The 19,948-nt window shown below is 52.0% G+C and overlaps 1 protein-coding gene across 1 annotated transcript in view; it reads right to left on the bottom strand.

Moving 5' to 3' along the window:
• The window catches only part of TMEM50B (transmembrane protein 50B), a 41,377-nt gene extending 21,870 nt beyond the window's left edge, over nt 1-19,507 (bottom strand). Inside the window, exons 1-2 of the mRNA XM_075335014.1 lie at nt 19,351-19,507; nt 6,135-6,268 (exon numbers count right to left, since the gene is read on the bottom strand). Of these exons, the coding sequence (XP_075191129.1) occupies nt 6,135-6,233 (99 nt within the window). The 5' untranslated portion in view covers nt 6,234-6,268; nt 19,351-19,507. The remainder of the gene's footprint in view (nt 1-6,134; nt 6,269-19,350) is intronic.
• Nucleotides 19,508-19,948: the final 441 nt, after the last annotated feature.

Below are 19,948 nucleotides of genomic sequence, written 5' to 3'. Positions count from 1 at the left end.
GCATCACTGTCGCTGAGAGAGTATGAAACTCCATGCCAAGGTATGTTATCGATTGGGTCGGGGTGAGATTTGACTTTGAAAAGTTGATGATCCACCCGAAACTCTGGAGAGTCTCCAGCGCAACGTTCAGGCTGTTTTGGCATGCCTCTTGAGAGGGTGCCTTGACAAGTAGATCGTCCAAATAAGGGATCACCGAGTGACCCTGAGAGTGCAGGACTGCTACTACTGCTGCCATGACCTTGGTGAAGACCCTTGGAGCTGTCGCCAAACCGAAAGGCAGGGCTACGAACTGAAGGTGTTCGTCTCCTATAACGAAGCGTAGAAAACGCTGGTGCTCTGGAGCAATCGGCACGTGGAGATAAGCATCTTTGATGTCTATTGATGCTAGGAAATCTCCTTGAGACATTGAGGCGATGACGGAACGGAGGGATTCCATCCGGAACCGCCTGGTGTTCACATGCTTGTTGAGCAGTTTTAGGTCCAGAACAGGACGGAAAGACCCGTCCTTTTTTGGCACCACAAACAAATTGGAGTAAAAACCGTGACCTTGTTCCAGAAGAGGAACGGGGGTCACCACTCCTTCCGCTTTTAGAGTGGACACAGCTAGCCGCAGAGCATCGGCTCGGTCGGGAGGTGGAGAAGTTCTGAAGAAGCGAGTTGGAGGACGAGAGCTGAACTCTATCCTGTACCCGTGAGACAGAATGTCTCTCACCCAACGGTCTGTGACCTGTGGCAGCCAAATGTCGCCAAAGCGGGAGAGCCTGCCACCGACAGAGGATGCGGAGAGAGGAGGCCGAAAGTCATGTGGAAGCCGCCTTGGTAGCGGGTCTTCCGGCTGTCTTTTTTGGCCGTGACTGAGTTCGCCAAGAATCTGAGCTCCTCTGATCCTTTTGAGTCCTTTTGGACGAGGAGAATTGGGACCTGCCTGAGCCTCGAAAGGACCGAAACCCCGACTGTCCTCTCCTCTGTTGGGGTTTATTTTGTCTGGGCTGAGGTAAAGATGAATCTTTACCCTTGGAGTGTTTAATGATTTCATCTAAGCGCTCCCCAAACAGTCGGTCACGAGAAAATGGCAAACTGGTTAAACACTTTTTGGAAGCAGAATCTGCCTTCCATTCTCTTAACCACAAGGCTCTGCGTAAAACTACGGAGTTGGCGGACGCCACTGCCGTATGGCTCGTAGAGTCTAGGACAGCATTGATCGCGTAAGACGCAAATGCAGACATTTGAGAGGTTAAGGGTGCCACCTGCGGAGCAGATGTACGTGTGACCGTGTCCATCTGTGTAAGACCAGCTGAAATAGCTTGGAGTGCCCATACGGCTGCGAATGCTGGAGCAAACGACGCGCCGATAGCTTCATAGATGGATTTCAACCAGAGCTCCATCTGCCTGTCAGTGGCATCTTTAAGTGCCGCCCCATCTTCCACTGCAACTAAGGATCTAGCTGCAAGCCTGGAGATTGGAGGATCCACCTTGGGACACTGGGTCCAGCCCTTGACCACGTCTGGGGGAAAAGGATAACGTGTATCCTTAAGCCGCTTGGAAAAACGCTTATCCGGATAAGCGTGGTGTTTCTGGATTGCTTCTCTAAAGTCAGAGTGGTCCAGAAATACACTTAATTTACGCTTGGGATACCTGAAATGGAATTTCTCCTGCTGTGAAGCTGACTCCTCCACAGGAGGAGCAGGGGGAGAAATGTCCAACATTTTATTGATGGACGCTATAAGATCATTCACTATGACGTCACCATCTGGTGTATCCAAATTGAGAGCGGTGTCAGGATCAGAATCCTGATCAGCTATCTCCGCCTCATCATACAGAGAGTCCTGCTGGGACCCTGACCAGTGTGACGAAGTCGAGGGCCGCTCATAGCGAGCTCGTTTAGGCTGTCTGGGACTGTCGTCCGTGTCAGAGCCATCACCCTGGGATGCAAGAGACACCCCCGGATCCCGGAGCTGTTCCGACTGAGGGGGACCAGGGAGCAATGAGTTAACAGTGTCCATGGCCTGAGGTACTGGTCTAGACTGCAATGTTTCAAGAATTTTAGTCATAGTCACAGACAATCTGTCAGCAAAGACTGCAAACTCCGTCCCTGTCACCTGGACAGTATTTACAGGAGGTTCTGCCTGGGTCACCTCCAGCAGAGGCCCCGGCCGAGCAAGTGCCACAGGGGCCGAGCACTGCACACAGTGGGGGTCAGTGGAACCTGCCGGTAGAACAGCCCCACAAGCGGTACAAGCAGCATAGAAAGCCTGTGCCTTGGCACCTTTGCTTTTTGCGGTCGACATGCTGTTGTGTCCTCTGAGTAATCTAGGAGAGTATATAGCAGAGGATCCCCAGCGACCGTACAGTGCAATGTAAAGCTGCAAGCCAATATACACTTCAGCACCAGTGGGGTCAGCCCTTGAGGGCAGCTTACCGCCCGCTGAAAAGCGGGTGTGTGGGCACCAGAATCCCGTGTCTGGGTCTCCCAGTCTCCTCTCTCCAGCTCAGACTGCACACAGGAATGGCTGCCGACGTCCTGTGAAGAGAGGGATCGTGGGCGTGCCTCAAACAAAGTGCGGGAAACTGGCGTCCCACTGTGCCCAGTGTGAGGGCTGGAGTCTGCAAAGCAGACTCCAGCCCTCTGCGCTGACATGCTATACAGCGTCCCGCCCTTCCCCCTGACTGGCAGGCCTGGGGGCGGGAACGAAACGAAACTAGGCCGCAGAAAGCCGGGGACTCGAGTAATAAGCGCGGCCGTGATATATGCACGGCCAGCGCGGAAGTCCCCGGCGCACCACAAGTCCCAGCCGCGCCGCAGCGCTGACAACAGTGGCCGCGCGGCAGTTTCAAATACATGTCCCCTCTCAGCAAAGCTGTAGATAGGAATGGCACCAGCGCGCAGCGCTGTTGTCCCCGGCGCACTAACACACCCAGCAATGCTGCAGTGTGTGCGCGGACTGTACGGGGACACAGAGTACCTTGTCGTAGCAGGGCCCTGTCCCTGACGATACTCCGCTCCATATCCAGCAGATTCCCCAGGGGCTGTGGACGGAGCACGGTCTCTGTGCCTGGAGACCGGTAAATCCCACTTCACCCAGAGCCCTAAGGGGGATGGGGAAGGATGCAGCATGTGGGCTCCAGCCTCTGTACCCGCAATGGGTACCTCAACCTTAACAAACACCGCCGACAAAAGTGGGGTGAGAAGGGAGCATGCTGGGGGCCCCATATGGGCCCTCTTTTCTTCCATCCGACATAGTCAGCAGCTGCTGCTGACTAAACAGTGGAGCTATGCGTGTATGTGTGCCTCCTTCGCACAAAGCATGAAAACTGAGGAGCCAGTGATCCCACGGGAGGGTGTATAGCCAGAAGGGGAGGGGCCTTACACTTTTAAGTGTAATACTTTGTGTGGCCTCCGGAGGCAGTAGCTATACACCCAATTGGCTGGGTCTCCCAATTGGAGCGAAAAAGAAATGTATTATTTACATTGAAGTTATATTTCAGAAGTGATTAATTTTAGACCTAATGGATGTAGCATTTTTTTTTTTTTTTTAACGCATAACTGCAATGGAATCTGCATACTTCCGGCCACATTCCAACTAGTCGTGTCCAACCTTGCTTAATTCACTTGTATTGAGGGAGGCTGCTCAAGTCTAGTCTGCATGTGACCGCATGTATGCAAATCGCATGCTTGAGGTTACGTGACTGCCCTTTCCCCGAGATGGAGAATCCTCACAACAAGCAGAGCGTGACTGCAGACTTTGACCCCAAGCTGGGACATCTTTAACATTTTTTTTTTTTATTATTTTCTTTAAAACTACTTAGTCCCAGCAGGAGACTTGAACATGTAAACATTTGATTGCTCAGATCTTACACTCCACTACCTCTGTTGTACAGTTCATCACCCCAGCCTGTCAGTGCTAGTCTGATGTACATGTACAGCAGGACATGTGAAGGGATTTAAAAGGTTTTTCATATTTCACACAAATACTATACGTATATAAAGAGGTATGTTCTCGTTCAGTGACAGCAAGCAGATTTCACAAAATCCGTCCGTGCACCAAAAAGTAAAAATACGACTGGCCGTTATGAGCGGGCGCAGATTTAATAATCCAATTTTTGTAAAATTGTATATCTGAAGAGGCCCCGCCCCTTATATTAATCCCCACCCACTTTTTAGAAAAAGACAATTTGTGCACATTTGCAACTTTTTTTTTTATTTCCACGATTCTGATGGACAACCCTTAAAACTTTCCCTTAAAAGTAAATCAGAAAGACGCAGAACTTTACATTATACACTGACTAAAGGGACTCGTCTGGGTAAAGTGAACCTCGCACAAGGAAACCGTGTAAAAAATAAACTCAGCAATAATCAACTGACAGCCACCTAGATCCTGAGCGCAGGGACAAGAAGCAGAGACGTCACTGATCAACCAGCTACCGGACCACTGTGGCCTATGATTGGCTGCAGCGGTCAGGTGAATATCAGCAGCGCGTATTCGAATAACATCCAATGATGGCTATTCAGTCCCCTGACCGGTCACAGCATGTGACGTCTTCGCTTCCGGTCCTTGTGCAGACCACAGCCTATCCCACACCTGGGAAAGAAGGGGTAGAGCACAGGTTGGGGGGGGGGGGGGGGGGGGGGGTGTTAAAAAAACAAAAACGTGGCCTGGGACATGGATTTTCCGAAACCGTAAAGTCAGTGCAGCCAAGACATAAGATCTGTCCTCAAGACTGAGAAACTGAAGTCTCATTATTCATAATGGAAGAACCTTCTGGCATCTCCAATATCAAATAATAGGACTATTTGAAGATGTCTGCAGTTCTGGGAATCCACTTTCATATACCCCATTAGAGGATTCTCAGTTATAGAGGGGGCTCCTCTGTTCAGCAGCCTCATGTATTGATCACAGTGTAACGATGGTGCCTCGCTCTGGAGGACCTGCCCTGTCCTGCACTACAGAGACGGGCTTATTGATCTGAATGGACATTGTGTAATACTTCATTTCACCAGTGGTGGTGCTATAAGGAAACTGAACACTTCTTTCCAGGCTGATCGCTGAGACACAGCCAGACTCCACACTGAATCGCAATTAGGCCGCTTTCGCACTGCGTTCCTTTCCCCGTTCAGTGATCCCAAGGCAAAACGGGATTTGGAAGTATGTGCCGATGGGGCCACTGACTAATGGTAAAGACTGTGTCACTGTGTGCTCTGTCATGCACCATTTTCAGGGGTATATGCTAAGTGGAGGCAGACTCCCAGACTCAGTCTACTGTGTCTGCCTCCAATAGGCATATACCCCCGAAAATGGGGCACAACAGAGCACACAGTGACTGTCTGCCCCATTATAGTCAGTGGCCCCGTCAGCACATACATCTGAATCCCGTTTTGCCTTGGGTTTATACGAAAGTCCCAATGTGACCACTGAACGGGGAGAGGAATGCAGTGCGAAAGCGGCCTTATTGCAATTCAGTGTGGAGTCTGGCTGTGTCTCAACAATCCCCCTGGAATGAAGTGTTCAGTTTCCTTATAGCACCAGCACTGGTGAAAAGTAGTATTATACAATGTCTATTCATATTAATGACCCATCTGTGTAGTGCAGGACAGGGCGGGTCCTCCAGAGCGAGGGAGGGACAATCTTTACCCAGTGATCAAGACATGAGGCTGCTGAACAGAGGAGCCTCCTCTATAACTCAGAATCCTCTAATGGGGAAGAGGAACGCAGTGTAAAACTGCCTTATGGAGTCTTATTGCAATTCAGTGTGGGTTCAGATGAACATCCCGATGGGACCACGAAACGGGGAAAGGAATGCAGTGCAAAAGCGGCCTTATTGCAATTCAGTGTGGAGTCTGGCTGTGTCTCAGCGATCAGCCTGGAAAGAAGTGTTCAGTTTCTTTATAGCACCACCACTGGTGAAATTAAGTATTACATAATGGTCATTCATATCAATGGCCCATCTGTATAGTGCAGGACAGGGCAGGTCCTCCAAAGTGAGGGACCATCTTTACCCTGTGATCAAGACATGAAGCTGCTGGAGCCTCCTCTATAGCTCAGAATCCTCTAATGGGGGAAGAGGAACGCAGTGTGAAAGCGGCCTGTGATGAAACGTGACTCGTCTGCAATCTCGAGAGATAACACATCACCTACCAGAACGCCGGCCACCACGGACGCGATTGTGTTCCTCTTCTCGCCCCAGTCGATGCACTCACACTGCGGCCATCGGAAATTGTCCAGAAACCCGGCCATGTTCACCAGCTGTCCGTGAGAGGCTGCGTCATCCACTGTAAAGAGAAGAGCGACAGTAATGGATGAGGCTTATATCTGTTACTAATGGGGTATGTTCACACGCAGTAAAAAAAAAAAAAAAAATTATGCATAAAATCTAAATTAAGGCTGTGTCTGCAGAATTTTCTGCACCAAATCTGCATCTTCTGGCTGAAAACCGCAGTGCTTCTTTGGTACGTTTTTTGCATGCGTTTTTCATATTGAAGTCACTGGGTGGAAAAGCTGAAATGCTGCAAAAGCGCTGAAAGAATTGACATGCTGCAGAATATTTTCTGCACCAAATCTGCAAGGAAAAAAGCAACGTGCAGAAAACTGCAGAACTCTCCTAGCTTTGCTGGGAGGAGACACCAGAGATATGTGACAAATCTGCACCAAAAAAAAAGCACCAAAAACGCCGTGTTTGCGCACACTGCGTTTTTTGATGCATTTTTGAATGCAGATTTGTCACAAAACCTGAAAAGTATATTGATGCCAGCAAAGTCATCCTGCCGTTTTGTGCTCATGTTGAGCATTTTCTCCTTGCAGATTTGGTGCAGAAATAATCTGGTGCATCAATTCTTTCAGCGTTTTTGCTGCAGATTTCACGCTTTTAATAATTGGGAAAAATCTGCACCAAAAAAGCGCAGCCTGCCAAAGAGATGCAGAAATGGTGGAGATATTTCTGCACCAAATCCTAAACGTATGCATATACCCAAAGACTACGCGGAATAAAGTTGTACGTGAGCAGCCATAGCTCCCAGCCCGTTTCTCCAAATAAGTGGGTCTTGTGGTCAGACCCCACCGATTAGACACTTAGCACTTTCCAACCCCTTAATGTCTCCATTCACTTTTTGAATGGCAGAAAATCTGACATCTGCAGATGTCATAGAGAAATGGCGAAGGCTAAAAAGGGGAGAGCAATGTGACAGCCGGCTCCGCTCCTCCTATGCTGCAGTCCGTGCACAGACGTCAGTATTATAAGGCTTCATTCAGACCTCAAGGATTTCTAAATGTACGGGTTTCATCAGTGTTTGGTCTGGGTGTCGAATTTTACCATCAGCATTAGATCAGTTTTTCTCATAGGAGAAAAAAAAAAACAAAAAAAAACTAGTAAAGCTTCTCCTCTCCATAATAACGATCATTGTGGGCTGCACACCACATACGTGATCCACAGACTGAGTGATGCCTGAGGCCAGGGCTCGGCTACAGGTGAATGTGCAGGCGCCTTCCCATTAAAGGGGTTGTCTTGGAATTTTACTTTTTTTTTTTTTTACTATGTGCCTAAGAACTAACAGGCAAATATCAGCAAACTACCTGCGTGTTCTGTCCGATTTGACGGCGCCTGATTGACACCCGGCTCCACACTGCTTAACTGCAGGGATCCAGCTGTCAATCAAGATGGCTCCAGCAATCACACCCTGTCGGCAGAGCGGAAGAGGAGCGGTGTCAACATGGATCAGCTGAATCCGCAAGTGATTGCCTTTGTTAGCAGCTACTTGCCTGTTCATATTTAGGCACATAACAATCATATATCATAGTTAACCACCGCCACCACCACCGCTCATACCTGCAGCCGTAGTGGTAATCTGCAGGGAAATGTCTATCTTGGGCAGCGGCTACTGCAGAAAATGAATTTATATCCTCCCTGCAGCTGCTCGTTCCCAGTCATCGGAACAGTTACAATCACCACTTACTATACAGGGTAATTTCTCCCTGGCACATTGACAGCTGGCTCTGTGATTAACAGCCGGCGCTGCTCACACAATCAATGTGCTGGGGAGTAAATAGGCCCGGTGCCCACGCGGTGTAGTTTTGATGCGTATTTTCAGAAATCTGCAGCAAAATCTGCATGTCCATTGTGAAGCCAGCAAAGTTTATGAGAATTCAGAAGTGCTGTGCCCACGTTGCTTATTTTTCCCTTGCGTATTTGGTGCAGAACAAAAGAACTCTGCACCAAATACACAAGAGAAAAATACTCAACGTGGGCACAGCACTTCTGAATTCTCATAGACTTTGCTGGCTTCACAATGGACATGCAGATTTTGCTGTAGATTTCTGAAAATCTGCGTCAAAATATGCAGCGTGGGCACAGGGCCTTACAGCGTGCTCACTGAATAGTGATAAGCGGGCACTACCATGCTCGGTACTGGTAACTAGTGATGAGCAGGCACTACCATGCTCAGGTGCTCAGTACTGGTAACTAGTGATGAGCGGGCACTACCATGCTCAGGTGCTCAGTACTGGTAACTAGTGATGAGCGGGCACTACCATGCTCAGGTGCTCAGTACTGGTAACTAGTGATGAGCAGGCACTACCATGCTCGGGTGCTCAGTACTGGTAACTAGTGATGAGCGGGCACTACCATGCTCAGGTGCTCAGTACTCATAACTAGTGATGAGCGGGCACTACCATGCTCGGGTGCTCAGTACTAGTAACTAGTGATGAGCGGGCACTACCATGCTCGGGTGCTCTGTACTCTTAACTAGTGATGAGCGGGCACTACCATGCTCGGGTGCTCAGTACTCGTAACTAGTGATGAGCGGGCACTATCATGCTCGGGTGCTCAGTACTCGAAATGAGAGGTTGAACTCTCGGATGGGCGTGAATCGAATACCTGAGTATAATGGAAGTCAATTGATAAGATCATCGGGAAAAATGCAAAAGTTCCCTATTGCCTTCTATTATACTTGGTACACAAGTCACGTCTGTACAACTGTTCATTTCGAGCACCCGAGCATGGTAGTGCCCGCTCATCACTAGTTATGAGTACTGAGCACCCGAGCATGGTAGTGCCCGCTCATCACTAGTTACGAGTACTGAGCACCGGAGCATGGTAGTGCCCACTCATCACTAGTTACGAGTACTGAGCACCTGAGCATGGTAGTGCCCGCTCATCACTAGTTACGAGTACTGAGCACCCGAGCATGGTAGTGCCCTCTCATCACTAGTTATCAGTACTGAGCATCCGAGCATGGTAGTGCTCGTTCATCACTAGTTACGAGTACAGAGCACCTGAGCATGGTAGTGCCCGCTCATCACTAGTTACCAGTACTGAGCATCCGAGCATGATAGTGCTCGCTCATCACTAGTTACGAGTACTGAGCACCTGAGCATGGTAGTGCCTGCTCATCACTAGTTACGAGTATTGAGCACCCGAGCATGGTAGTGCCCGCTCATCACTAGTTACGAGTATTGAGCACCCGAGCATGATAGTGCTCGCTCATCACTAGTTACGAGTACTGAGCACCCGAGCATGGTAGTGCTCACTCATCACTAGTTACCAGTACTGAGCATCCGAGCATGATAGTGCTCGCTCATCACTAGTTACGAGTACTAAGCACCTGAGCATGGTAGTGCCCACTCATCACTAGTTACCAGTACTGAGCACCCGAGCATGGTAGTGCCCGCTCATCACTAGTTACCAGTACTGAGCATCCGAGCATGATAGTGCCCGCTCATCACTAGTTACGAGTACAGAGCACCCGAGCATGGTAGTGCCCGCTCATCACTAGTTATGAGTACTGAGCACCCGAGCATGGTAGTGCCCGCTCATCACTAGTTACGAGTACTGAGCACCGGAGCATGGTAGTGCCCACTCATCACTAGTTACGAGTACTGAGCACGGTTGTGCCCGCTCATCACTAGTTACGAGTACTGAGCACCCGAGCATGGTAGTGCCCGCTCATCACTAGTTACCAGTACTGAGCATCCGAGCATGATAGTGCTCGCTCATCACTAGTTACGAGTACAGAGCACCCGAGCATGGTAGTGCTCACTCATCACTAGTTACGAGTACAGAGCACCTGAGCATGGTAGTGCCCGCTCATCACTAGTTACGAGTACTGAGCACCGGAGCATGGTAGTGCCCGCTCATCACTAGTTACGAGTACTGAGCACCCGAGCATGGTAGTGCCCGCTCATCACTAGTTACGAGTACTGAGCACCCGAGCATGGTAGTGCTCGTTCATCACTAGTTACGAGTACAGAGCACCTGAGCATGGTAGTGCCCGCTCATCACTAGTTACGAGTACTAAGCACCAGAGCATGGTAGTGCCCGCTCATCACTAGTTACCAGTACTGAGCACCCGAGCATGGTAGTGCCCACTCATCACTAGTTATGAGTACTGAGCACCCGAGCATGGTAGTGCCCGCTCATCACTAGTTACCAGTACAGAGCACCCGAGCATGGTAGTGCTCGTTCATCACTAGTTACGAGTACAGAGCACCTGAGCATGGTAGTGCCCGCTCATCACTAGTTACCAGTACAGAGCACCCGAGCATGGTAGTTGTGAGGTAAATCCGGAGAGATGACGATAAATCATGATACTCAAGTATGTCAGGAAGCCCTCTCCTGGTGTCACCCCCCCTTTCCTTCACACAACTGGTTTAGCAACAAACTCCATGGCCATGTCCTGTGATATGGAAATTAGGTGGCTTCAGGACAATGGACACAGGATGACTCCCTGCCGTCACCCTGTAGTAGGAGCTGCTAGCTAGTTAGCAAGGCTATGGAAATAGCCAGACAGAACGACTCCAGTAAAAAATGGTTCATATCTCGCAAGCCATATTTCCGATAAATATGGCAACCATAAAAATGGTGTCTCCGCATGTGGACGATGCCGGCACCCCCTTTTTATGGGAGCAGGACATTGGGAAATGCCCCAGGCGTGATATCAGCCAATGGGGAACTGGCAGACAGGTCATGAGTCCCCTCGTTCTGTAGCTAAATTCATAACTGTCACAATGAGAGCATTGGCGTCCGCCTACGACGCTCCCAGGCAAAGTTATAGCCAAAATCCCCTTTGCTGGATAATTCTGATCCATGCAGGGGGAGTGGCAGTGCTTCCCTGTGAGGTCACTAAGGTAGGAGGGGACCTGGATCTGCCCAGGTTGATAACCCTACTTCGGCCATTTTCCAGTGTTCTTCTGCTCGGGGGCCTGGTTGGGAAAGACCTGGAGAGGGAGTTCCTGGAAACCTGGTCTACAGCGCCCCCCTGTGGCCAGACACACAAGGTAACTGATGTAATTGTATACCTGTTTGTAACCCATGCTTTATCTGTAACTGTACTCTGACATATGTATATTCTGTAGATTCCCTATTGTATATATTGTAGTTTCTAGTGTGCTTTAGGCGATTAAATTATATAATTAATCTTGGGCTGTTCTGTTATCTCGATCTTGAATCCCACGTCTGTGTGTTCGGCTAATAGTTACCGTGAAGCGGTTGGTGGCAGCGAGTTGTGCCAAGGATTATTGTGGGGAGGCCAGTGAGATTCGGGAAGATATTATATATTCCGCCCGCGGAGGTCGGGGGAATATATACCCTCCTCTCACCGGGGACCCTTCCATAATCGGCATAAGTAGTATAGCGGCCTCCTTGCTTATTGTCGGGCAATTCCATAATTGGCCTGACTATAAGAGGGGCGCTAGAGAGCGCGTCACGTGCTCTGTCTGTCGGTCGGGAGGTATAAAGGAGGGGTGACCCCCCCTTGCTACCCCCCGATTGTGACGTACTGGTAGCCAGCGCGGGGGATTTTTGAGTGACCCCCCCGGTGGTTTGTGACATATTGGTGGCAAGCGGTGGGATCGAGATAATAGTGTGTGTGAGTGTGAGACCCATACTCCCAGACACTAAAGACTGCCTGCAGCAGCTGTGGCTGCTGGGGTCTTCAGACTAGCTCAACACTAGAGTGTCAGAGTGCAGATACTGTAAGGTGTGTGGAGGCATCAGGTGTCAGTTCTGTGTCAGTGACCAAAAGTCTGCAAGAATGGCTGAGAGCACCAGGAGCAAAGCCAAAGGAATGGCCGATGCTCAGGCCAGAGACGATGAGGAGGTTGTCCACGAGTCCTCCAGGAGCTCGACGCCAGAAAACAGCTCTGCAGAGGACATTGCACAACCGGGCACTGCTGGACAAGATGAGGAGCAGCTCGCCCAAGGGTCCTCAACGAGCCAGACGCCAGCCCTCCGCTCTGCAATGGACAGTGAAGCACCAGGCTCCGCAGCGGGCCGCAGATCACCACGTGCCATTCCACCGAGCCTGGGAGGCTCGGATAGCCTTCTTCAAATGGCTATGGCCCTACGCCAGGCTGGAGACCGGGAGGGCTACAAGGAACTCATGGCCGAGCGTGAGCGGCAAGCAGCGCGTGAAGAGCGCCAGGCAGAGCGTAACTACCAGCTGCAGCTAGCTCAGCTCCGGCCCTCATCAGCCACCCGTGACCTTCCAGACACCAAACTTCCAAAGGTCCGTGTTGAGGACTTCCCAGTGCTGGAGAAGGATGGAGACTTGGACTCTTTCTTGACTGCTTTTGAACGGACTTGCTTGCAGCATCATCTGAACAAGGACCAGTGGGCCAAATACCTGACCCCCCGTTTAAGGGGTAAGGCCCTGGATGTCCTTGGGGACTTGCCTGCTGAGGCAGATCAGGGCTACGACACCATCAAGCGGGCCCTGATCCAACAGTACAACCTCACTCCAGAGTCCTACCGCAAGAAGTTCCGGAGCCTACAGAAGGGACCAAAGGACTCCTGGGCTGACCACCGGCGGGCACTTGCCCGAGCTGCCGACCACTGGACCCAAGGCCTGCAGCTTTCCACCGGACCGGAGATCCTGGACTTGTTCATCACGGAGCAACTCTTGTGGAACTGCCCTGAGGATCTCCGCCAGTTCATCCGAGACCAGAAGCCAAAGGGATCCACGGCTACAGCTGCCCTGGCAGATGACTACACCAACAATCGGGCTCCTGAAGCCAGGAGAGCAGCCACCAGCAGCACCTGGAGAGGGGGTAAGATGAACTCTGCGACTGCCCCACCTGCCCCTAGACTGCAGGGGGTGTCCCCCTCAACTCCCCTCTCCAGGCCCGTGGCAGAGCCAAGACGGTGCCACCAGTGCAACCTACCTGGACACTTCAAGGCCATGTGCCCTCAGCGTCCCAAGGCCCCGGCTCCGTCCCCGTCCCAAGGGCCGCCCAAGGTGTATTGTGTGGGTGGGGGTGGTGGTAGGTCCCTGGACAGCTTCCAACCTGTCACCGTCGGCCAGTCTGTGACCATAGGACTGCGAGACAGCGCCTCGGAGGTGACTCTGGTGCGGCCTGAGATGGTGTCCCCCCAAGACTTGATCCCTGGAAAAACCCTCGCTGTCTCCGGGATTGGAGGCATTGACCCGGCGCTGCCTGTTGCTGACATTTATGTGGACTGGGGCGCAGGGCGAGGGGTGAGGGAGGTGGGGGTAACTGATCGGATCCCTGCAAACGTGCTACTTGGGACAGATTTGGGGCAAATAACCTCCCAGTTTGGCCCCGCCCCAAAGGCTGAACCTTCAGCCAGTGCTGACATGACTCCTGACAATGTTAATGTGTTATCTATGAATGATGTAAGGGAGGAGGGAGTGAACTCTGATATTTCTGCTTGCACAGACACCATAGACACACACACAGCTGCAGCTGTGACAGGGGAGGGGGTCAGAGAAAGGTGTGACCATGCCTCTACAAGTAATCAGCCTGTGAGCTGGGATCTGTTGCCCTCTGCAGGGATAAGCAGAGAGCAGGGTGCTGCAGGGGGAGGACCAGTGTGTGGGGTGGGGGCTACCACAGCAAATGTGGGGTCCCCAGAGATTTCACAGCGGGGTTCTGTTGCTGCAGGAGGGGAACAGGCAGGTGAGATTGGGGCCGGTCCAGGAGCGGAAGTGCTCCCAGGTAAGATCTCGGTGCATGGTTCCCCCACAACCGGGGTGTCAGGAAGCCAGGTAGGTCTGCCTGAACCGGCGACTTGGTCAGGAACGGAGGAGGAGCAGGCACGACCCACGGTCGCAGCGGCTGTGGCCGCTGTCACCCGCAGTGGGAGTGCTGGAAGCCAAGGGGCCTCCCGGAGGTCCGATAGCTCTTCCCCTTCTGACCAAGTGGCAGCCGAGTCAGGTGGAGGCCAGGACACAGGTCCCGGGGTACTGACTGAAGATGTGACAGTCTCGTCGATTCTGGCCACATCTAGTCAGGGGTTTCAGGCAGCGTTAGAAGCTGACGACAGCCTGAAAGCTCTTAAGGAGCAGGCGGCACAGCCTCCCTCGGACTCGGACCCGGAGCGAGTGGTCTGGGACCAAGGACGGCTGTACCGGGCCACGGTCCAGCAGGGTTCACCGGAGGCGTGGCCCAGGGACCGACAGTTGGTGGTACCCTATCCGTTCCGGACGGAGTTGTTGCGGATCGCACATGAGATTCCGATGGCCGGACACCTAGGGATCGCTAAGACCAAGGCCAGGTTAAACCAGCATTTCTACTGGCCAAAAATGGGGGCCGATGTGGCTGCCTACTGCCGTTCGTGTGAAACCTGTCAGAGAGTGGGGAAGGCGGGGCCACGCCCCAAAGCCCCACTAGTATCTCTGCCAATCATCGATGAGCCTTTCAGGAGGGTGGCTGTGGATCTGGTCGGCCCGCTGGCCATCCCCAGCAGCTCCGGGAAACGCTTCATACTGACGGTAGTTGACTATGCCACCCGGTACCCAGAAGCAGTGGCCTTGTCGTCCATTCGGGCTGACAAGGTGGCCACCGCATTGCTGGAGATTTTCTCCCGAGTGGGTTTTCCCCAGGAAATGCTCACCGACCGGGGGACCCAATTCATGTCCCAGCTGATGGAGACCCTCTGTAAGCAAGTCCAGGTGCGACATCTGGTGGCCAGCCCGTACCATCCACAGACTAATGGCCTGTGCGAGCGGTTCAATGGCACCTTAAAGCAGATGCTTAAGATGTTGGTCGACTCCCATGGGCGTGACTGGGAGCGGTATCTCCCACACCTGTTATTTGCTTACCGGGAGGTTCCACAGGCCTCAACAGGATTCTCACCGTTTGAGCTCCTGTACGGGCGACGTGTGCGGGGCCCCCTGGCTCTGGTGAAAGAGGCTTGGGAAGGGGATTTGGCCACCCCTGGAGTGTCGGTTATCGAGTATGTCATGCGCTTCCGGGACAAAATGCAGGCCTTGACGCAACTGGTACACGACAATATGGCTCAAGCCCAGGCTGATCAGAAGCGTTGGTACGACCAGAACGCTTGTGAGAGGACCTACCAAGTGGGTCAAGAGGTGTGGGTACTGGTCCCCGTACCACAGGACAAGCTTCAGGCAGCCTGGGAAGGCCCATACCTCGTGTACCAGCAGCTCAACCCTGTGACGTACCTGGTCACCCTGGACCCTGCCCGTGGAAGGCGGAAGCCCTTCCATGTGAACATGATGAAAGCACATCATGAGCGGGAGGCATGTGCGCTCCCCGTGTGCAACCAGCCCGGAAGGACTGACTTGGCTGTCCATCACGTGGACACTGGGGATCATCCCCCGATCCGGCGTTCAGCATATCGGGTCTCCCTGGAGGTGCAGCAACACATGCGCCAGGAGATTGACGAGATGCTGAAGCTGGGGGTGATCCAGGCATCCAACAGCGCTTGGGCCTCGCCTGTAGTCCTCGTCCCTAAGAAGGACCGAACCACTCGGTTCTGCGTGGACTACAGGGGGCTCAATGCTGTCACGGTCGCCGATGCGTACCCAATGCCACGCATCGATGACCTGCTCGATCAGTTGGCCGGGGCTCAGTACCTGACCATCATGGATCTGAGCCGGGGATATTGGCAGATCCCCCTGACTCGCAAGGCCAGGGAACGCTCTGCCTTTATTACCCCATTTGGACTGTACGAGTCCACGGTGATGCCATTCGGGATGAGGAATGCCCCTGCCACTTTCCAGCGGATGGTCAACACCCTGCTCAAGGGACTTGAAGGGTACGCGGCCGCGTACCTGGATGACATTGCCGTCTTCAGTCCCACCTGGGAAGATCACCTAGAGCATCTAGCACAGGTGCTCAGGCGGATCCACCGGGCAGGTTTGACCATCAAGCCGGGAAAGTGTCAGCTGGCCATGAGCGAGGTCCAGTACCTCGGTCACCGGGTAGGTGGGAGAACACTGAAGCCCGAGCCTGAGAAGGTGGAAGCCATCGCATCCTGGCCCACCCCCAGGACCAAGAAGCAGGTGATGTCCTTCTTGGGGACCGCTGGGTACTATAGGAGGTTTGTTCCATGCTATAGTAGCCTGGCAAAGCCCTTGACGGACCTCACCAAGAAGAAGCTGCCCTCTGCAGTCGATTGGACAATGGACTGCGAGACAGCCTTCCGGGCCCTAAAGGACGCCCTGTCCAGCCCGCCCGTGCTACAGGCAGCCGACTTCACGCGTCCGTTTGTAGTACAGACCGACGCCAGTGACTTCGGCCTCGGTGCGGTGCTCAGCCAGGTGGACTCTGCGAGCCAAGAGCACCCGGTCTTGTACCTGAGCAGGAAGCTGTTACCAAGGGAAGTTGCCTATTCCACGATGGAGAAGGAGTGCCTGGCCATAGTGTGGGCCCTGCAGCGTCTGCAACCCTATCTATACGGGCGCCACTTCATCGTGGAGACGGACCACAATCCCCTCAGCTGGTTGCACACCGTCTCTGGGACGAATGGGCGATTGTTGCGATGGAGCCTTGCGCTCCAGCAATACAACTTCACCATTCGCCACAAAAGGGGCCGTGACCACGGTAACGCAGACGGGCTGTCCCGACAAGGAGAGGTCGCGGACGGGCGCACGGGGGAACACCGGAGTGTGCTGCCCCCTAGCGCCCTCAAAAGGGGGGAGGTGTGAGGTAAATCCGGAGAGATGACGATAAATCATGATATTCAAGTATGTCAGGAAGCCCTCTCCTGGTGTCAACCCCCCTTTCCTTCACACAACTGGTTTAGCAACAAACTCCATGGCCATGTCCTGTGATATGGAAATTAGGTGGCTTCAGGACAATGGACACAGGATGACTCCCTGCCGTCACCCTGTAGTAGGAGCTGCTAGCTAGTTAGCAAGGCTATGGAAATAGCCAGACAGAACGACTCCAGTAAAAAATGGTTCATATCTCGCAAGCCATATTTCCGATAAATATGGCAACCATAAAAATGGTGTCTCCGCATGTGGACGATGCCGGCACCCCCTTTTTATGGGAGCAGGACATTGGGAAATGCCCCAGGCGTGATATCAGCCAATGGGGAACTGGCAGACAGGTCATGAGTCCCCTCGTTCTGTAGCTAAATTCATAACTGTCACAATGAGAGCATTGGCGTCCGCCTACGACGCTCCCAGGCAAAGTTATAGCCAAAATCCCCTTTGCTGGATAATTCTGATCCATGCAGGGGGAGTGGCAGTGCTTCCCTGTGAGGTCACTAAGGTAGGAGGGGACCTGGATCTGCCCAGGTTGATAACCCTACTTCGGCCATTTTCCAGTGTTCTTCTGCTCGGGGGCCTGGTTGGGAAAGACCTGGAGAGGGAGTTCCTGGAAACCTGGTCTACAGCGCCCCCCTGTGGCCAGACGCACAAGGTAACTGATGTAATTGTATACCTGTTTGTAACCCATGCTTTATCTGTAACTGTACTCTGACATATGTATATTCTGTAGATTCCCTATTGTATATATTGTAGTTCTAGTGTGCTTTAGGCGATTAAATTATATAATTAATCTTGGGCTGTTCTGTTATCTCGATCTTGAATCCCACGTCTGTGTGTTCGGCTAATAGTTACCGTGAAGCGGTTGGTGGCAGCGAGTTGTGCCAAGGATTATTGTGGGGAGGCCAGTGAGATTCGGGAAGATATTATATATTCCGCCCGCGGAGGTCGGGGGAATATATACCCTCCTCTCACCGGGGACCCTTCCATAATCGGCATAAGTAGTATAGCGGCCTCCTTGCTTATTGTCGGGCAATTCCATAATTGGCCTGACTATAAGAGGGGCGCTAGAGAGCGCGTCACGTGCTCTGTCTGTCGGTCGGGAGGTATAAAGGAGGGGTGACCCCCCCTTGCTACCCCCCGATTGTGACGTACTGGTAGCCAGCGCGGGGGATTTTTGAGTGACCCCCCGGTGGTTTGTGACAGTAGTGCCCGCTCATCACTAGTTACCAGTACTGAGCATCCGAGCATGATAGTGCTCGCTCATCACTAGTTACGAGTACTGAGCACCCGAGCATGGTAGTGCCCGCTCATCACTAGTTACGAGTATTGAGCACCCGAGCATGGTAGTGCCCGCTCATCACTAGTTACGAGTATTGAGCACGGTAGTGCCCGCTCATCACTAGTTACGAGTACAGAGCACCCGAGCATGGTAGTGCCCGCTCATCACTAGTTACGAGTACAGAGCACCCGAGCATGGTAGTGCCTGCTCATCAATAGTTACCAGTACTGAGCACCCGAGCATGGTAGTGCCCGCTCATCAGTAGTAGTGACTATAACAGTTCCCTGCACAGACTTGATGACCGGAAGCAAGCAGCTGCAGGGAGGACATAATTCATCTTCTCCCTGTGGCCGCAGACCCAGTAAGGAAGTCAGACATGATTTAATGTTTTGGCTGCAGGTATAGACTTTCTTTTTTATAGCTGACAGGTTCCTTTTAAAGGGTGAGTGTAATGATATTGATGCTCTGTCTTTAGGATAGGTCATCAATATCGGATGCGTGGGGATCCAGCCCCCGCTGATCAGCAGTTCTTAGGGGCCGGAGTGCAGAGTGTTTGGAGCAGAGCCCTGTGTAGTGGACACATTCTCAGCTCTTATTGTAGTGAGTAGGAGCCGAGCTGCAGTACCAGGGAGCAGCCACTACATGGGGACTCCACACACTGCGGGGGGCGCCATCACATCAGATCTGACACGGCATCACCACACGGCTGATCCACCTCATCTCAACGTTACAAAAGGCCCCCGAAACGTTGCACCTTTGGGGCCCACATTCATGGAGGTAACCGGTCCCTCTGATATGGCTCTCCCCATTCACTTCTGAGGGGAATCAGATTACAGTGGGGTAAGGTTTTGCAGCCTGACCTCTGCACAGTCAGAATGCAGCTGAGCAACCTGCTGACGGTTTCCTATTGCGCATCTGTGCCCAGACTTAGTAAAGTGCATCCATATCATGAGAAGAGGTCACGGTATAACAACCCCCGCAATGACAGGGCACTGCTAGGCACAGAGCCAGCAACTGGCACCAAAATACTTCCACTATGGTCCTCCAGCAGTGAGGACGGGCGCAGCGGTCACGGCCGGCAGTGAAGGGGTGTGACACTTACCTCCGCAGTCCGGCCGCTCGGCTCACACTACACTACTTCCATCAGGGGCAAGGATAGATTCTGCTCCTATACGTCACAACGTCAAGGGGGGGCGTGCCTCACGCCCGATCAATCATTACCTGCGTAATACGGCAGCGAGCGGCGGCCATCTTGTGATTGGCACACGCTCACTCAACACTAACAGGAAGAACACTTTTTTTTTTTTTTTTTTTTTTAAATCTTCAAACTTTATTTGTTATGGACAACAAACGGAAACGCACAATACGCAAGGTTCTAAATGGCTTTCTTTGATCAGTATTAGTAATTAATTAATTTTCCCTTATTAATTTATTAAAGAAAATTCAATAGTGTGGTGCAATGGTTAAAAAAAATATTCTGCCACAAACTTCTGGGTTTTTAGTTTTTTTTTTTGTTTTTTTTAGATATTTTAGTGGTTATAAAAAAAAAAAAAAATTGATTTGTATTGCCATTTTGTAAGACCTGTAACTTTTTTATTTGACTGTTTTGGGTGACGAGCTGTAGTTTTTATCAAAGGTACAGACATACCTCCCAACTTTTAAAGAAGGAAAAGAGGGACAAAGTTTGCGGTCCGCAAATT

This window comes from Anomaloglossus baeobatrachus, chromosome 2, assembly GCF_048569485.1.
Source record: "Anomaloglossus baeobatrachus isolate aAnoBae1 chromosome 2, aAnoBae1.hap1, whole genome shotgun sequence".
Lineage (NCBI taxonomy): Eukaryota > Metazoa > Chordata > Amphibia > Anura > Aromobatidae > Anomaloglossus > Anomaloglossus baeobatrachus.
Note: the sequence above shows the minus strand (reverse complement) of the source record. Positions and strands in the feature narration are given on the sequence as shown.